At 40.6% G+C, this 17784-nt stretch overlaps 1 protein-coding gene across 1 annotated transcript; it reads left to right on the forward strand.

Annotated features, from left to right (window-relative positions):
• The first annotated feature begins 10715 nt into the window (after nt 1–10715).
• uqcrfs1 (ubiquinol-cytochrome c reductase, Rieske iron-sulfur polypeptide 1) lies at nt 10716–16127 on the forward strand. The gene is made up of 2 exons (XM_030047039.1): nt 10716–11003; nt 14185–16127. The coding sequence occupies exons 1-2, from the start codon at nt 10793–10795 to the stop codon at nt 14793–14795; spliced, it is 822 nt and encodes a 273-aa protein (XP_029902899.1). The 5' UTR covers nt 10716–10792; the 3' UTR covers nt 14796–16127.
• Nucleotides 16128–17784: the final 1657 nt, after the last annotated feature.

Consider the following 17784-nt stretch of genomic DNA (forward strand, 5'->3'; position numbering starts at 1 on the left):
AGGAGGTTCACAGCAGCTCCCTCGAGAGCTGGAGCTCAGGTGTATAACACTTTCTAGATATGTCAGTAGACACACGGGTTCACCCAGGGTTTAAAGTAAAAACACGGTGACAACAAATCCTGAAAAATAAAAAGACATTTAAAAGTATGCCATAAAAGTCTCAATAAAAACGCATAACAAATCATCATCACGCGTACCATTCAGACATTAGCTGATGAAACTAGACTAAGGATTCAAAACATCATCATTGTGCAATAAAATACCTCTCATTATTGTTAAACACAAAGTTTTTATTTAGACATAAGATGGTAAATCAATTTATCTGTAACCTCACTCATTTAATTTGAGAGGTGATAGATGAGTACCTGGTTCTTTTATTGTTGAATTCTGGCACTGTGAGGTGGCACGCAGAAGGCATCCATTCAGCCTGCCCTCATGGAGTGTGACAAGGACAGTACCGTTGGCCCTCCTCAGCACATGCCTCAGAGATTTCAGTTCGCTGTCCTCTACCCATAATGGAAATTAGATGTAAAGCTTTGTAACTTCCTTTAATCTTTATATGGATTGGAAAGTCTCCTTTTATTCACTCGCTTACAGCTTCACCTCAATTTCACTTAATCTCTAGATAATGAGAAATGTGCTTCATATTTTATTTTAATGGCAATAAAATAATTAAGTCACAGTTTTACTCTTCTTTATTTATAGACCACATTTAAATACCAAGGCTGAGGGAGTGTAGTAGAGGGAGAGGATTTAGGTTGAGTTTTGAATTGTACTGATACTGGAAAGCAGATGTAGTATTAATGACATTAAGCAGAATATGAGTGAGCAACATTCAAAATGCTCAACTTAAAACAAGTACATTTAAAAATGCTACTGAGTGCTTATTGTTTGTCATACTTATGTTTATGTTCATCATGCCCCTCTGTTAATCTGGCCTATCCCTGTGCTTGTTTCATAAAAAAAAAATTGATGACTGGGCATCTTTGTGACTCAGTGAACATTGAGTGCTACATCCTGGGTTTGAACCCGGCCCATGACCTTTGTCACATGTCATGACCTCTTTCTCTGCTAAACTTTCGTATCTATGTCTACTTTGAGCTGTCCAATTAAAGGTGAAAATGTCAATAAATAAATACACACAGCAAAGAGATTATAGCCCTATAAAGCCTGAACTATGAAAGAATTGGCAGAAAATTCCAATTTTTTAAAACTGAACCGTTTATTTAGTTCTATAACAAAATGTAAAACAAAAAAGATTTTTCAAAAAATATGTCTTTATACGATTGTTCTGTTGTATCATATATGACAGTACTTGAAGTGCCAATGGTATGGTCCAGGGTGAACAGGGGAGGTGTCCAAAGGTATACAACAGTATTTTGGTCAAGTATTGATTAAACTGAAAACGGAATGTGTTAACTGATAACGTGTATCATATATAATACAAATGGCTTTATAGTGTTACCTCTCCAGCCTCAGGTCCGAACCGTAGTAAGGATCCTCTGGATGGCTAGTTAGCTAACCCTAACTTAAACTAGCCTGGCTCGCAGTGGCAACAACACAACAACAGCGGGTCAACTCTGCCGTGGCGACCGACACTTTACTCGGCAACAAAAACAAACACTGTGTACACGGAAAACATAAAATAAACGGTCTTGAGAGACATAAGGCACTGTCTAATGTAACTCTCACTGTGGCTGCGGTTTTCTACGGCACACACCTCCATTCCCCCTCGGATGCACACACACACACCCTGACTGACACTGACCAGCACCCCCCGGTGGCACGTCACACAAAACAGGTTGCACATACAAAATAAGAGCCTGGCTCGTAACAATAGGGTTAAGTAACGTTTTTGTTTTTGTTTTTTAATAGAGAATCGGAAACCACATTATTGCATATTACACTGTGGGTTGTGGTCGTCATTAATATGGTGTTAATTTAGCTCACAGCAACTAAAAACCAAAAAGAAATGGCAAAAAAGAAACTATAAATAGACAGGGTGAACATCGAATATGGGATTCTTTACTGAGAGAAGCTTACCAAAGAAGCAAAGAACCAGTACTTGGAGAAAATAAAGGAAATTAACAGACTCGATCCATAAGAGCACAAATAGTGGACAGGTGAGCTCAACTTGCTACCACAAATAACATTTCCTGATGTGTTTTCGCATCTTGTCTATACTGTGAGTACACACACTTTGGGCCAGTGTAGGATTTCTAAATCTCCCTGACAATGAAAACTGATTCAGTGGTTCCACATCGGGTATGTGGGACTTGTCCACCTGCTGACAGTTTGTGGCTCTGAGCCACATGCAACCGCAAGAACTGAGACACTGATACAAAGCGCACAGGGATTTACCTTTGCAAGACTTAAATTTGCTTTATTTATTGCTTTCTTTGATTATTTTAACTTGATCTTGAACACCTGACCCGTGGCTCTGCAGCACACTATCAGCGATCAGTTGCCATGTGGCTACAGTTATGGTAGTCGATAACACAGCAACTATTGCCATTCCAATAATGTTTTAAGTTGGATGAAGGCTAAACATGGCCACAAAGTCAACTGTCTGCTTGCGGTCGCAAACCACCGGAGCATCCGTGTCCTAAAATCCCCAATGCATTGCATAACTTATATCACAATCCCGTTCTCTATTGTATGAGACCTACAGTGTGAAAAAACTGTCAGTATGTTAACTGCTGCTCTTAATGCCCACTGTCTTGGTGTTGAGGCTGGATATAATATGCTGCATGGGGCGATGTGCATGTTGGAGCGCACACGCTCAAAATGATATAATTGCGGCCCACATGACAAGGCCCAATGAGGTGCACATATCATGCATCACCTGGAATCTGAAACAATACAGTCGGTGCTGCAGGGCCTCCATCCAGGATTAGATGACATGACCACTGGTTCCCTCCTGTGGGATTATTTTTTCTCATTTGGGGATATGAAGGGCTTAATTTTCCAACAACACGGCTCAAGAGCTGGAGTCTTCAGGTGCACATTCATCATGGGATGGGCAAGAAGCGTGAACACCAAGATACACAGATGGCACATATGCGGCTCCTGCACGTCTATCTGCACATGAAAAATGAACCAGCCCTTGGCCTTTTACTTTCAAGCCTATTTATCAATACTTCCCAATATCACACCTTGCTTTCCAGCTATACATGATTGTGAAAGAAATAGATGTGCATAGAAGTTCTCTATCACATAATTACACAGAACATAAGCAGTTAAGTTCCTCAGTGGCAAAAGAAAGCTGAAATCTGTGTGTTCCTATTCTGAACACACTGGTGACACAGAATATCTGTATTGTACTATTCCAGTGATTCTTGTACCCAGTCTGACTTCTATGCTAAAACCTAGCCTCCCTCATAAGATGGAGAGTTTCACAGCCTCCATCCACCCTCATCCACCAGGCCAGGTCACTGAGGAGTTGGGCAAACAGTTGGATAAAGGTGACCCCTCTCCCACCCTGTGAGAGCAGATCATCACAATCAATAATGTGATCCCCTGTAACTCCTGCCAATCTGTCTAGGCCTGCAGTTGCTCCATGGTGCAATTCATCACCAGGAAGTGGGCCCTGTGGTTTAACCTCTTTGGTTTGCCTGACAGTAACAAGAGGTGTACTGCTACTGCTCCCGTTGAGCCATGCCAGGCTCTCGTTGACCCAATGCTAACCGTCATGCAGTAGGAGTGTGAATCCACTTAGCTATCACAGACACCATCTGTGAGCGAGCAAACCCAGTCAGGCCAGGTACTACCAGGGCAACAACCCCATTGTAGAGCTGCCAGCCCATGGACATTGAGCTCCTCCTCTCACCTTGTTAAGAGGAGAACCAGGGTTATGTTAGCATATACCTTAATTTCACTAGGTTCTGCATTGTAAAAAGTGTTACTAACAGGAAACTCACAAGTCTTTTTTGGGGTAAGGTTTATTAAGTGTATTCCTCCCATCTCACATGAACGGTTGAATGAAACCCATGATCAGGAGGTTCACAGCCTCTCAGAACAACCAATCCACACCCTGTATCTGCACTGCTGTTTACAAGTACTTCACAACATTATCCCCATTATTACGAGGCCTGCTATTTGTCTCAAAACAATAGGCTAAACAAATGAGTCTTGTGGCTGAAAATGCCCCACTCAGGAGTTTACTAAAAATACTCCATCCATCAAGAAAAAATGCAAATATGAGAAAAAGGGCAAATCATTTTTCCTCCTTTGTGTGGTTGCCGCCAGAGAGAAGCTGGAGCTTTCAGCCGCATATCACTGCTGCCTTGTGAGAATTTTGTTGTCTCCATTTTTGTATAACCAACATATCAACATGTGAGTGACAAATGGAAATAAAATGGGAAAGTCATATCACACACTCATACATGCAAAGTGCAATGGAATAAACAGATCCATTTTTGTGCACTTCAATGAAAATTTAAAAAAATGTAAATGAAAATCACTCACGTCTGCTGTCACAGAATAGAGATAGGGGTGGTGATTCCTCTCTCAGTTGGACAACTTTTGTATGTTGTTTGTTAAGAGTGGTTAACTAAAGAGTTTCACCTAGCCAACATCACATTTATCCAACTCCTGAACATCCTCTCTCTTTCTACATACATAGGTTAGCAGGCTCCAATAATATATCCGATAAGGATTTCATGTAAAAATTAATTTTAAAACAAAGGTATTTTTAACACAGCCTTGGGGAAAGGGGGCATGGAAATGGCATGGGTGAGCAAGTCTGGCAAATAACTCCCTAACTCCTATTGTGCTGCTAGGATGCATTTAGTGTGAGTCCACAGTTTGAATCAGATGAGGAGAAAGAATGGTATCTGTATTCTGTATTATTTGGCATCAATGATTTTATCTCAGAGAAAAAAGAGGTTCACTGACTATACAGCTATGGATGAGAGAGCCTCTGTGCAAAGAAAACAGGAGAAGGATCCCATGGACACGGCACAAAATGTCAAGTGTGACTTGAAAGCCACAGCAGTGAGAAAAGAGGAGCTCCACCAGGCCTCCATAATTTAGAAATGTCAATAGCTTCCATGGCATGGATAGAAGAATGTGCTAATTCAGTTGGAAAATATTCATCCACTGATTTATTCTTTTGCAAAACACATTTCAGTTTGGGCATGCTGTTTTCTTTCTTTCTTTTCTTTTTTTTTTTTTTTTTTTTACAAAGGTGCTGCCTTTTATATCTTTATTTTAATAGAAATTAGCTGCATGAGAAGAGTTATAAACCACCTTTTGCATCTGCGTAAATAATATGAAGGAAACCTAGGGAGGTAGCTGATAATTTGGAGACAGACTTCTAAGTATATGTGAACTCCAGGATCTCCTGTTAGACCTAGGTGAGGTGAGCCTTGCAGTCCAGAGCTGACTCTGATCCCGACTGCTTCACACTCCTGTAGGCTTGATGAAGCCTACAGGACTACATCATCCACAAAAGGCAAAGACACAACTGGAAACTCTCCAAACCCTAACTGCGCCTTGAGATCCTGTCCATGAAAATCACAAATAGTCCAACATCCATCAGGCACGAGCTTGACTTTGTGCAGGGAGTGTGGACAGTTCTCACTCTGGTTACACAGGGACAGCACCCCCAACAGGCCACTTTGGAGCACATGGGTGAACTTTCATGACCCCTCTGGTGTCCGTGCTAGAGTAAAAAGTCGGTCCACTGCTCCACAGCCAGGACAGTCCACCTTGTCCCTCATGAAAGTGAGACTAGACAATCAGCAGCTCTTTCCTTTCCAGTACTCAGGCACAAGCTCTCTCAGGAAAGCCGACCTCATAGTAATATTAATAATATTACTATAATAATAATATTAATAATTTACGTGAGATGATGCAATTCATTCATTTAGAAGCCTGTTGCTGCTTAATTAGTGGAAACACACATCACGGTGAGAGCAGAGTTGGCAGACTGACTAGCATTACCACTGTCACGCCAAAAGTGTGCGTGCTAGTGCGTGCCAAGGCCAGTTGCATTTCAGTTGACACTTCCGGTTGTTGTTGTTTCTAGGTGCTAATCACTCCCCAGATACCCATGGGCCACACAGGGCTAACTGAGGTCTGAGGAAGAGTATAGGGTCATAGGTGGGGAGAGGGGTGCACCTGAAGTTGCTGACATACGTACGTGGCGTCCAAAGGAAAATAATCCTGTAGTACATAGTTCAGTAGTTAGATAGTGCCGGGTATGCAGACCACTCACCTACTTCCCACTCACGTTCCTGGACGGGATGTGTGACGTTTACTCTGAGACGGCATGTGATGGGCGGGTTACAGGGCAAGACTGCGGGGGCTAGTGGCATAACAGTGGAAACACGCATGGTTTTTGTTCTGGTGGCTGGAAGCTGAGGGCCATTAACACCTTCTGGCTCAAAGATAGCCCAAGCTTGCAGTGGCACAACAGTGGAAAGAAGGCTAATGTCTACTCTCGAGCTGAATTAATAGGAACGTTAGCCTAATATTAGCGTTGCACAGGGATAATATGACTGTTTTTTCCCCACTGGAAAGTGGGCTGTATACGTCACTGTGTCAGTCAATTGGTCAGTTGGTCAGCAGTTAGGTGCAGAGTGGTATACCTTAAAATCTATTTAGCGGATCGCCATGAAAGTTGGTGACAACATTCATGTTGTCTTAATGATGAAATCTGTCAGTTTTAATAACACCATGACCTTTCCTCTAAAGTATCACCAGCAGATGAAATGTTTAATCTTGCACACTAATGTCTCAAAAACTATATATATATTTTTTTCTTTTGCATTGTCAGGAAATTTGGTTGCAACATTCATGTTGGTTGGATGATGATATCTGTCAACTTTGGTGACTGCATGACCTTTCCACAAGCACATGTGCACACAAGTACAACTGCGCAATCTGGCGAGCCAGATAGTTAACTTATAGTTACTTATAGTTAGATAGTTACTTGCAGATGAAAATGTTTATGTCCATGTGCTGGTTGTCCAGTTGGCATTATTCTGTTAGACAGGAAATTATTATTGGAAGGTATTTGGCTGTGAGCCAGCAGTGAACCTTTTCCACAACTCATGAATTCAAATATACAACATCATCACCTATTCTGAACACACCTCACACGTCACCTGTTGAGAGCCAGCTTGATGCTGGCTCAACAGAGAGCAGCGTACTACACCTGTGTGACTATTTGATCAATCACAATGTCATGTTGAGTACTGGATGAAAGCAACACTCAAAAAGTGGAAAACAGGTTTCCCATACATGCAAAAGTAAACTATAAAAACTGGTAGAAGGAAAGCCTAACATGCAATAATAATAATAATAATAATAATAATAATAATAATAATAATAACAACAATAATAATAATTGTAGCTCCATGTTTAAGCCTTTGTGTTTTTTGGGCAAACTCATAAATGTTGTGAAACGTCCATATTTTCAGGCTGTAATAAAAAAAATAAATAAATAAAAAAAAGTACATTATGGTGGCTTCCCTTACATCATTTTTTTTAGTTTTCATGTTTAATATTACCCCATTGCACAAGTATCATAAATGTGTGTTGCACCCAATAGTACCAAAAGCAATGTGCTGGGTGCCAAAATTAACGTCGCACGAGCTACACACCTTTTTTTGCATTAAAAGATCTACTTCTTATTAAGTATACTGAGGAATTAACTGCATGCCCATGATTTCTCACCGTGAGCAACTCCGGAGAGGGAAAATCCAGCCTCTTTCCAGGAACAAAGCTCCACAGCAGAGACTATGTATGGAAGTGAGCACAACTGCATCTAGCTGGTATTGTTCAACCTCCTGCCCCCCTACTAGTGGTGGAGAGAGTACTACAGACTACTACTCGTGTAGAAGTACTGTTACTTTGCTGATATTTTACTCCAGTAGAGGTAGAAGTACGGCTGTAAAAATCTACTGAAGTAAAAAATAAAAAGTAACTCATTTAGAATGTACTTGGAGTAAAAGTGATGGAGTTACTTTTTCAAAACAGTAACTGTTTTAGGTGAGATCTTTTCCATACAGTTACACACAGTTCAAACTAGATTATTTTAAATGTCACTTCACAAAACTGCAGAGGGTTCATTGAAGCCAGGGCCCTGTAGACTCAAATGACAAATATGGAATAAGCACATAATATGATGGTTGAGTCTACATGGTTCACAATGACAGGCTACCTCGCTGACATGATTAGCTTTTTTCCACACTCTTTGCCACTTGAGTCTGCATGGTCCTTGCTTCCATCCACCATCCTCAGTTTTTCCTCCTGCAGCTTTTAAAGGAGATGACAAAAAGTAGAACCAACAAAGCAGAATCAGATTCCTCTTCTCATCTCTGCTGACTGAGCTTTTATTGTGAAAGGTTCCATAATCTGTCACTGACTGTTCGGTCTCTGTAATGAATATCATTTAAAGTGTAGTGAAGTACATTACACAAGCAAAAATGCTCTCGAATAAAAGTAGAATTACTGGCTTTAAAAAATACACACAAGTACACAAGTACACAAAAAGCTACTCAGTTACCTCCACCTCTGCCCCCCTACCAAACAACCCCCAACCTCCAATCACCACCACCAAGAAATGAGTCAATCCACATATCACCAGCCAGTTTCCACAACCCAGGTCCATTCTCCCAAGAGTGATGATGAGAGCCATGTTGAATTCAATGAAAAAAAAAAAAAAATCCTCCCTTTCACTGATTCTCTGTTTCAAACTCCTACCTCTCTCCTAGGTATAATACAACCAGATCCTATGGCAGCGTCCTGTGCGAAACACCGATGTCCTCCGTGAAGAGGTGATATCCTCAGTGCAGCACGCCAACTCCTCGGTGAAATGGCGATGATGGTGACCGCCGTAATCGAACGAGGAGCGATACAGTTCATTTCTAACAGGTTCCAGGGTGAAAATAAAATCATGTGCCTAAGTGTGCAGAGCGGTTACTAGGCAATCCACTTTTTTACTCAATCACTAAATTACAGCAGGGTTTTTCTTGATCCTTTTTACAGTATAAATGTTTAGAAATTAGGCTCTCTGCTCGAACCAAACAACTCTCGTCAACATTATCCATATAATCAGTAGGCCTATACTTAATCAAACAACAACGGCGAGAACACACCACCTTGGTTTTAGGCTTATGGCTAACTAGGCCACATCATTTATCTAACATCACATCCCTGCTACTTTTATGTTTATGAACTGCAAATGTGTGTTTCAGCACATTCATAATACTGAAAGATAATTTACCAGGATGATCAAAGGAAAATAATTACTGGAAAAAAAAAAAAAAAAAAAAATCAGCGAAACTCTTCTGATAGTATGAAGCTTGTTTGACAACACTTTTCCAACACTGGCTTCTCTCCACCCGGTTTTTGATTATCTATTCCACCAAAATTGCACACAAGGCTCAGACAGAGATTTAACTATGGAACAAAACACACTTTGCATAATGCAAACTGGTGTTTTTTGTCCAATATGCCCATTAGTTGCCCTTGTTGCTGGTCTCAAAACATCAGGAGTCAGTCCAGCGGCTGCATAAAGTGAAATAATGCTAATGTTTAAAGTTTAAAATCTACTATCCAATATATCAAATATGAGATAGTTGGCAGTAGACAATTTACTCACAATTTCAGCATGTGGCTGGAACACTAAGCTGGTGAATAAAATAAAAACGAAGGGGTGGCAAACCCATTCAAGTCAATGAGAATCTGCCTGACAGTTTGTTCACTCAATGACATGTGGTCTCATCCTCATTTATACACTCCTCAATCATTTCAAGGAAATATAGAACCGTTTTTGTATGTTTGTTTGTTTGTTTGTTTGTTTCAGTAACATAACGGTAAAGAAAATGTACAACCTTCACCCACCCGCCCACAAACACACACACACTCATGGAGACACTTCACTGTGGTCTGTGGTGGCCCCGGTGAAAGCCAATGAAATTCAATATGCAATTCAAGTATTGCATTTTTAACAGCCACATGATCGGCCGCACACATGCAAACACAATAAATCATCAGCTAGATATGCCAGACAGGCCAAGATCACCAGCAGAGCTCTGTATATTAAAAGAAAGGAGTGGCAGTTTGCCATGAGTTAAAGTGAATTATATGGAGGCTGGCCCTTATATATGCAAATGGACCATATTGTCAATTAAAAATGCTGCACTAATTGCAAAATGTATTGACCACTAACACCAGGCTTCAAGGACAAAACTGAAACATGTGACACAACACAGCTTTAAGGATTTTTTTCTGCTTTAAAGAGATAATTATCTCAGAATTAACAGGTCCATGAAAACCTCTCTCATGGAAATTAATACACCAAACATTTATTGTCCCGTCACGTTCTTTATGATAGTCTAGAGGTTTCATGAGACTCACGGCTGAAGCAGAACTGAGATAATATAAGGTGCTATATTCTCATTAATGAGTGGTGCCAGGCGAGCATACAGGTTGTGTATACAACTCTTTAATTTGGGGCCAGAGGTCTCAAAAAACAATAAAATAACAAGCATTAACAAAGAGTTTGTCTAGTATCACAAGTCTGATATGTGTAAGGCTGTGTTTTTAGGGGAATATGCCTTTATTATAAAGAGAGGGTAATTGTCTATTCAATTGCCCAGTTATATTCATGTCTCCACACTGCATGTAGCTCCTTATTAGCTCATCAATCCTAAGGCCTACTGTTCAAACCTCAGCGCCTTTACGTAACGCGACGTATACACGCAATGAGTGACGTCACCTCGCTCGCTCAGTCCAGACTCCAGGCACAAGGTCGTATTAGCAACAGCTAGCCACAACCATGATGTCCCTTGCCGCTCGATCGGGGGCATTTTCCCCCTACATGCAGGCTACAGCTTTTACAGTGGCCGGCCCACTGAAAGCCCTGATACCCGGCATTGTCGTAAAAGGGGAGAAGTTCTTGGTCGATCCGAAAAAACCCTTCCTCTGCCGCGAAACCCTGAGCGGTCAAAGCCCGAAGACAGGGCCTGCTGTCACCGTTAGCATCAACGGTAAGTCACCGAGAGTTAGCTAGCTACCATAGCAGCTATAACGCTCACTATATTGGGTTGTCTTTTGCCTTAGGGAGTTAATATTGATAAAGACAACTTGTTAACAGCGTATTGACAAACTGAATTCCCAATTTCACTGATCAATCTGATAAATGTCACCCGGTTGGTCCGATTCGTTAGACAGGTTAGTTCTCCTCATTTAGCTAAAGTTAGCAGGCGGCCAACGCTAGCTAGTTACCGTGAGGGTTATGTGTCCTTATAGTGATTGTTGCATGAGGTCAACATAGCAGGTACAATGTTTGTGTGAGTAGGACAACTTATTATTTTTAAACTCCGGCTCTTAGCTTTCACTGAAAGTGTGTAGTAGCTAGGTCACAGACATGTTATCAAGTGTGAGAATTCATCGCCGGTGCAGCTAGCAGGTTAGCCTAGCCGGCGTCAGCTTGGTTCAAACAGCTTGACAAGCAGAGTAGGAAGGGGGGACCTACCAGGGAGTTCCGGAGAAAATCTTGCACAAACCAGTGCACATTAGCAGTGTTTGTCATATATAGCTTATTTATTTTCTCACGGTGCAGTTCTACTCGAAACACTGAGCCGGGTTTCAAATAAAAAAGATATATAAAATGATCTGCTTAATATATTTTATTGACTCTATATGCGGTTTTAATGATGCTATTTTCATCTTAGTCAATCACGAGCATCTTTGGGCGATGCACTGATTCCTAGGTGTGCGCACGCACCTGTCAGGTCACCTGTGTCAATAAAGTTTACAGTACATGAAACAGGATACATAATGTTCTGTTGCAGAATGAGACACACACAGGGCCAACAGGTAAATACTTACATTTCTGAGTTGTGTGTGGTCATTGATGTTCAGAGAATGATACCAATTTGAGTTCTGGCAAGATTTTGAAGTATATCACAATAAGTTTAATATGAAACACTAACATCTGGCGTCTGTTAAATTGTGAGGAAAACTGCTACAAATGTTCAATGCAATTATTGGAACAATTAGCCTATGGCCTAAGATTTCTAAAAGATGACAGTTTTGAACCAGTATTCAGTGTTTCTAGCTAGAGCGAAATAATTACATGTAGTTGTTTAATGATCCTGGATGTGCCAAAGTGTCTGCATCTGAAATTAGAAGTGACTGTGATTTTCAGTGGCTTTACCCTGTTGCTGCCCACTGAGAAAATCGTTCTGCAAACTTTAAGTTAGGTCTGTAATTCACCTATATGAAATTAGAACTGCTTTCAAAAAATTAGTAATCAGAAAAATGAACATAGCTGAGATTATTCTGTGGGGGAATCCCATCCCACCTTGAAATTTACTCCAACAACACCACTGAGATCCATTGCTGACCATTTTATCTAGTGCTGACCATTAACTAGCACTGTGTTCTGTACAGTTTATCTTGATGCAATATTAAACGCTTACCAGCTCCTGTTAATGGTGAAAGTGTGGTAAACCCCAACATAAAGGGACCAACTGTCTCGTTATGTTAAGTCAACTGTCTGTTGAATAGCCTACCTAATTTATCTGTGATCAGACACAATACACACCCAGTGTCCAATTTATCAGGTCCACCAGTCTAATGCAATTCAATGCAACAGCTCTGCCATAAATTCTACCTTTTAATAAAGTTTACAATGTTCAGGTTTTTTTGACATTGTGGAGAATGCATAAATTTAATTATGTGTTTATTACTGAGGTTGTAGCTTGCAGAGGTCTTGTGCTGGACTACATTATATTGCGAGGTTTTTCTAATATTTTGTCCTCCCTATTTATATGCATGAGGGAGACAGAATAGTGGAAACATCCCTCAATAAAATACAGTCCAGTACAACACCAGTAACTATGAGCTCAATGCCAAACATAGAATTGAATGAACCCCTATGTGACAAAAAGAAAACCTGAGATTTACAGGCATCAGAAAAGTAAACTTTATGGCAGAGCAGTTGTATTGGATTGTATTAGACTGTCCAGGTGTACCTAATGAAATGGCCACTGAGTGTATATGGCTAGTAACTTGAGGTCTGTTCTATTATATATTCTTCACCAGATAGTATATATTAAGATACAAATTGTACATTTGATTTACAAATATGTTATTTTGTCCTGATATGTAGATTTTTCAAAAATGCATTTCATCCCAGCCCTAAAAAAATATCAATATGTGGTCCCAGCCCTAATTTAAAGAGCCCCATTTCAAAATATTTACTTTGTAAATTAAACGAGTCAAGTGAAAAATATCAAATTACATGACAAAGGCACTTGGAAATTGTCTGCACTCTGCCCGTGATGGGAAACAGAAAGTGAATGCAGGAAATGAGCCAGGCTTCTAATGACACTGAAATTGTCATTTAACATAAAAATCATTTCCAGCTTCTTATTTAATGGAGTTACAGTCCATAATGAAAAGGTCAGTCATGTCACTTCCTCTTAATGCCAAGAGAATGTATGTGGACGCCACACTGTCTCGGTGCAAGTACAGTGACAGTATCTGTTGCAAAGCACCACGGCATATTTGCTCAGTGTTTTAGGGACACTAATATAATGAGTTTCTGTTTTAATTTCTGGTCCTCTGTAGTTCAGTGTTATGCCATTTGGGATTACAGTCACACAGCCTCTTTTCCATTCAGCTTAAGATCTAGCTGTCCAGACTAATAACAGAATGCTCAAAGATCAAGACCAGGCACAAGAACAGACCCTATTTGCTGCCTGTTGTGACGTCTCTAATAATAATGATAACCACATGCTGCTTATGTTCTGCATAAAGAATCAGAGCTACGGGTTTCAGGTGTTCTGTAACCTCATGAGTGAAGATTTATTGATTGGCCAAAAGCAAGGAATGAACTTTTAGTCAGGCTATAGGCATTCCACAGCAGGGATTGATTGCAATTTGTAAAGACTTTTTATCTGTACTGCATTTGGTCTTGGCTTGAGGCCAAAAACTCGATTAATGAGGAAGTAGAATTATGGGGAGCGTATAACTGTTCCATGTAGATCAACAGTGTGAATCAGACTCATTATGTAACCGGCATCTTTGTAAAACACTCAAACTAGAATTAAGGTGCTTGGATAGCAACATCATTTTTACAGTGGTTGTGCTTTAAAGTTCCATCTGATGTCGCCTGTTTCTGCAGTCGAGCTGATTATCCATCTCTTTTCATGTCTACAGCCCGCGCAGGAGTCAGGTTTGCCCACACAGACATCAAGGTGCCAGACTTCTCTGACTACAGGCGTCCTGAGGTGCAGGACCCCCACAAGTCCTCCCAGGAGAGCAGTGAAGCCAGAAGAGCCTTCTCCTACCTGGTCACCGGTGCGACAACCGTTGTGGGGGTCTACGCTGCCAAAACCGTGGTCACTCAGTTTGTTTCCTCCATGAGCGCCTCAGCTGACGTTCTGGCCCTGTCCAAGATTGAAATCAAGCTGAGCGACATCCCTGAAGGCAAGAACATGACCTTCAAGTGGAGAGGCAAACCACTATTTGTCCGTCATCGTACAGAAAAGGAGATCGCCACTGAAGCTGGTGTTAACCTCTCTGAGCTTCGCGACCCTCAGCATGACAAGGACCGGGTGGTCAACCCCAGCTGGGTCATCGTCCTCGGAGTGTGCACCCATCTGGGTTGTGTGCCCATTGCCAATGCCGGCGACTTCGGAGGCTACTACTGCCCTTGCCACGGCTCCCACTACGACGCCTCTGGCCGCATCAGGAAAGGCCCAGCGCCCCTCAACCTGGAGGTTCCCTACTACGAGTTCCCTGATGATGAGACCGTGATTGTAGGATAAACAACATCCATCGGACTGAGCTCTCATTCTAAAACAGTGGCTTTGACTCTTCAAAAGCATGGCAGTGCTGAGATCTTCCGATGTCTGTGTTATAAATGTGTACTTGGTGCAGTCTTTGCAATCACAGGGCAGTTTTTGCTGTATTGGCACAGTCAGCATTTGAGGAATACTTTGGCTATTAAAGGTTTTGATGTACTAATGATGCATTCATGTCATATTGGATTCACCATAACTAAAAGCTGTTAACTGGGACGAAAAAATTGCTCACATCAGTGGTAATTACAAGTAGGAAAAGTATATGTATTAACGTAGACTCCAGTATGCGCCACTTGGTGTGACCAGTTGCAACAAACATAGCAGCAAATTCACATTGGCAGTCCACATTAATAAAAATGAAAATTTCAGTGCTCTTGACACAAACCCAATCAAATCTACTCATACACTGCAGTTCCTTTATGTTTGATTTTTAAGCCCAAAAATTCAAGTTATTTTGAATGCAGGTATTCAAATTAAGCATGTGAACGAGTTGTAGCAATCCCACTGTTTTTACTTCTTCCCATATGACATGAACATGGCAAACAAAGCACCTGATTAGCTGACAGATATGGTTCATCTAATTAGCAGACATCTCATCTTCGGGCCTGGTCAATAAATAATTGTAAGTAATAAATGTATATTTTATCTGATAGATGGCCTCAACTTTGTGTTTATTTTCTTCATCATGTGATAAATAGGTTTTTAAGCTCATTACCAAATGAAATACTAGTTGTGGCTTCACTGATTACCTGTTGACCATCTTTATGGAGCACAGAGGCTGCTGAGGTGGGGGAAACCAATATTTTACTGTCCAAGTACCGCAGATGTGTGGAGCTAGACTGCTTGAGGGGGAGGTCTGCAAGGTAATATTCATGTGTTTGATGACTTAACTGTGTTTATTTGAAGTCTGGTTGCTATGCAGCAGGCTAGATAGTGTCCACATTTCTAGAGCTTAAGAGGATCTGGTTGAGCTGCAAGAGCCAAAGTTAATATCTACCGAAAGAATTCAGCTTAAAGAATTTAAGGAGTGTGGGGTCGATCTTTCAGTACGTCTTTGTTAATACATTCAGGCTGGTGATTGGCTGCGGTGCATTGATCAGTGTAACAGCTTCTGTCTAAGAACAGTAAGTCTGCAGTGGGACCTGACAGATGGTGAAATATTGGAGAAAGGATTGTTCACATAAAAAATCTGAGTAGTTCAGCATAAGTTATTTTCTACTCCTGAGCTGTCCGTTGACAAATATCTGTGTACAAAATAAGTGTATACTTAAGGAAATAAAGGTTTCACAAACAAACAGATTGAATGAACTGAGTGATGAGGACTATGAATGTAAATGTGTTTTCCAGGCTGTACAATACAAGAGAAGAAACAATCACACCATTTTGCTTTATCAGAACTACCTGCGGTTTAGTTTTTACCACCTGTGCCTATAGACAGTGCTTGTGATGCAAAATTATTTCACAGTTAATTTAGTGGGAATGCTTTGAAAATAGCATAGTATATCAAAATTAAAAATTTGAAAATGTGCTCCTGCTGCCTACTTCGATGGCCCTTAATTGCCTCTGAGAAAATCAAAACACTCAGCGTTTCGCATACAGCAGTATTTGAATCACATTTAGGTTATGGTAAGGAATTTTAAACAATCTCCTGTACATATTGCACTGTTCTGCATGACACAGCCGATATCAAGCCCCTGTAATGCATCTCATAGGGTTTTCAAGGTGTGAAGGTATGAATACTTGAGCACACTTGGTTCACTTGTATGCAGTTTTTGAGGTTTCAAAGAAAAAAGATGTCTGTGTCACTGTATATTAAAATGCAAAGATGAACCTTTGAGGAACAGTGAGTTATCCTTACAGTCTTTGACTGAGGGTAAAATTTATAACTGAAGTTTAGAGGGGACTACACACTGAAGAGGATATAAATGAGATAGTTTCATCATATCTTATTACATCTAATTACATCATATTGTATTAAACAGATGAATAGAACACAGGAAAATGAATCAAAATTATGAATAATAAAATTTAAAGCTATCAATAAAATGTAACCTGAATATATATACAGTTGTGTTCAAAATAATAGCAGTTCAACATCACTAACCACATCAATCACTGTTTTTGGTAGAAATTATGTTCCTACATGGCAAATAATTTACTAGTGGGTGCAGTAGAGTAATAGAAAACCAACAGATCCAACAGTCATGACTTGCATGCTGCTGATTCTGTGTAACTGAATCATTAATTGAAAGGGGTGTGTTCAAAATAATAGCAGTGTGGAGTTCAATTAGAGAGGTCGTTCTGTGAAAAAACAGGTGTCAAACAGTTGGCCCTTATTCAAGGACGAAGGCAGCAAATGTTGTACATGCTGGTTATGGTGCATTTCTCTGAAAATCTGAGTAGAATGGGTCGTTCCAGATATTGTTCAGATGAACAGCGTACTTTGATTAAAAAGTTGATTGGAGAGGGGAAAACATATAAAGAAGTGCAGAAAATGATAGGCTGCTCAGCTAAAATGATCTCAGATGCTTTAAAATGGCAACCAAAACCAGAAAGACGTGGAAGAAAATGGAAAACTACCATTCGAATAGATTGAAGAATAGCCCAAATGGCAAAGACTCAGCCAATGATCAGCTCCAGGGAGAACAAAGGTCTAAAGTTACCTGTGAGTACTCTAACAATTAGAAGAGGCCTATGTGAAGCCAAGCTATGGACAAGAAGCCCCCTCTCACTGTTGCAAAAACGACGTGCTGAAGAGGTTACAATTTGCCAAAGAACACATTGACTGGCCTCAAGGGAAATGGCGCGACATTTTGTGGACTGATGAAAGCAAGATTGTTCTTTTTGGGGCTAGGGGCTGCAGACAGTTTGTCAGACGACCCCCAGACACTGAATTCAAGCCACAGTACACTGTGAAGACAGTGAAGCATGGTGGCACCAGCATCATGATGGT

The sequence above is a fragment of the Myripristis murdjan genome, chromosome 3 (assembly GCF_902150065.1).
Source record: "Myripristis murdjan chromosome 3, fMyrMur1.1, whole genome shotgun sequence".
NCBI lineage: Eukaryota > Metazoa > Chordata > Actinopteri > Holocentriformes > Holocentridae > Myripristis > Myripristis murdjan.

What these genes read in the sequence shown, in the direction of transcription:
- uqcrfs1 (XM_030047039.1), top strand. Translation starts at nt 10,793, where the DNA reads ATGATGTCCCTTGCCGCTCGATCGGGGGCATTTTCCCCCTACATGCAG. An exon ending in TGTCACCGTTAGCATCAACG is followed by an intron (nt 11,004 to 14,184) that starts GTAAGTCACCGA and finishes TCATGTCTACAG; the next exon opens with CCCGCGCAGGAGTCAGGTTT.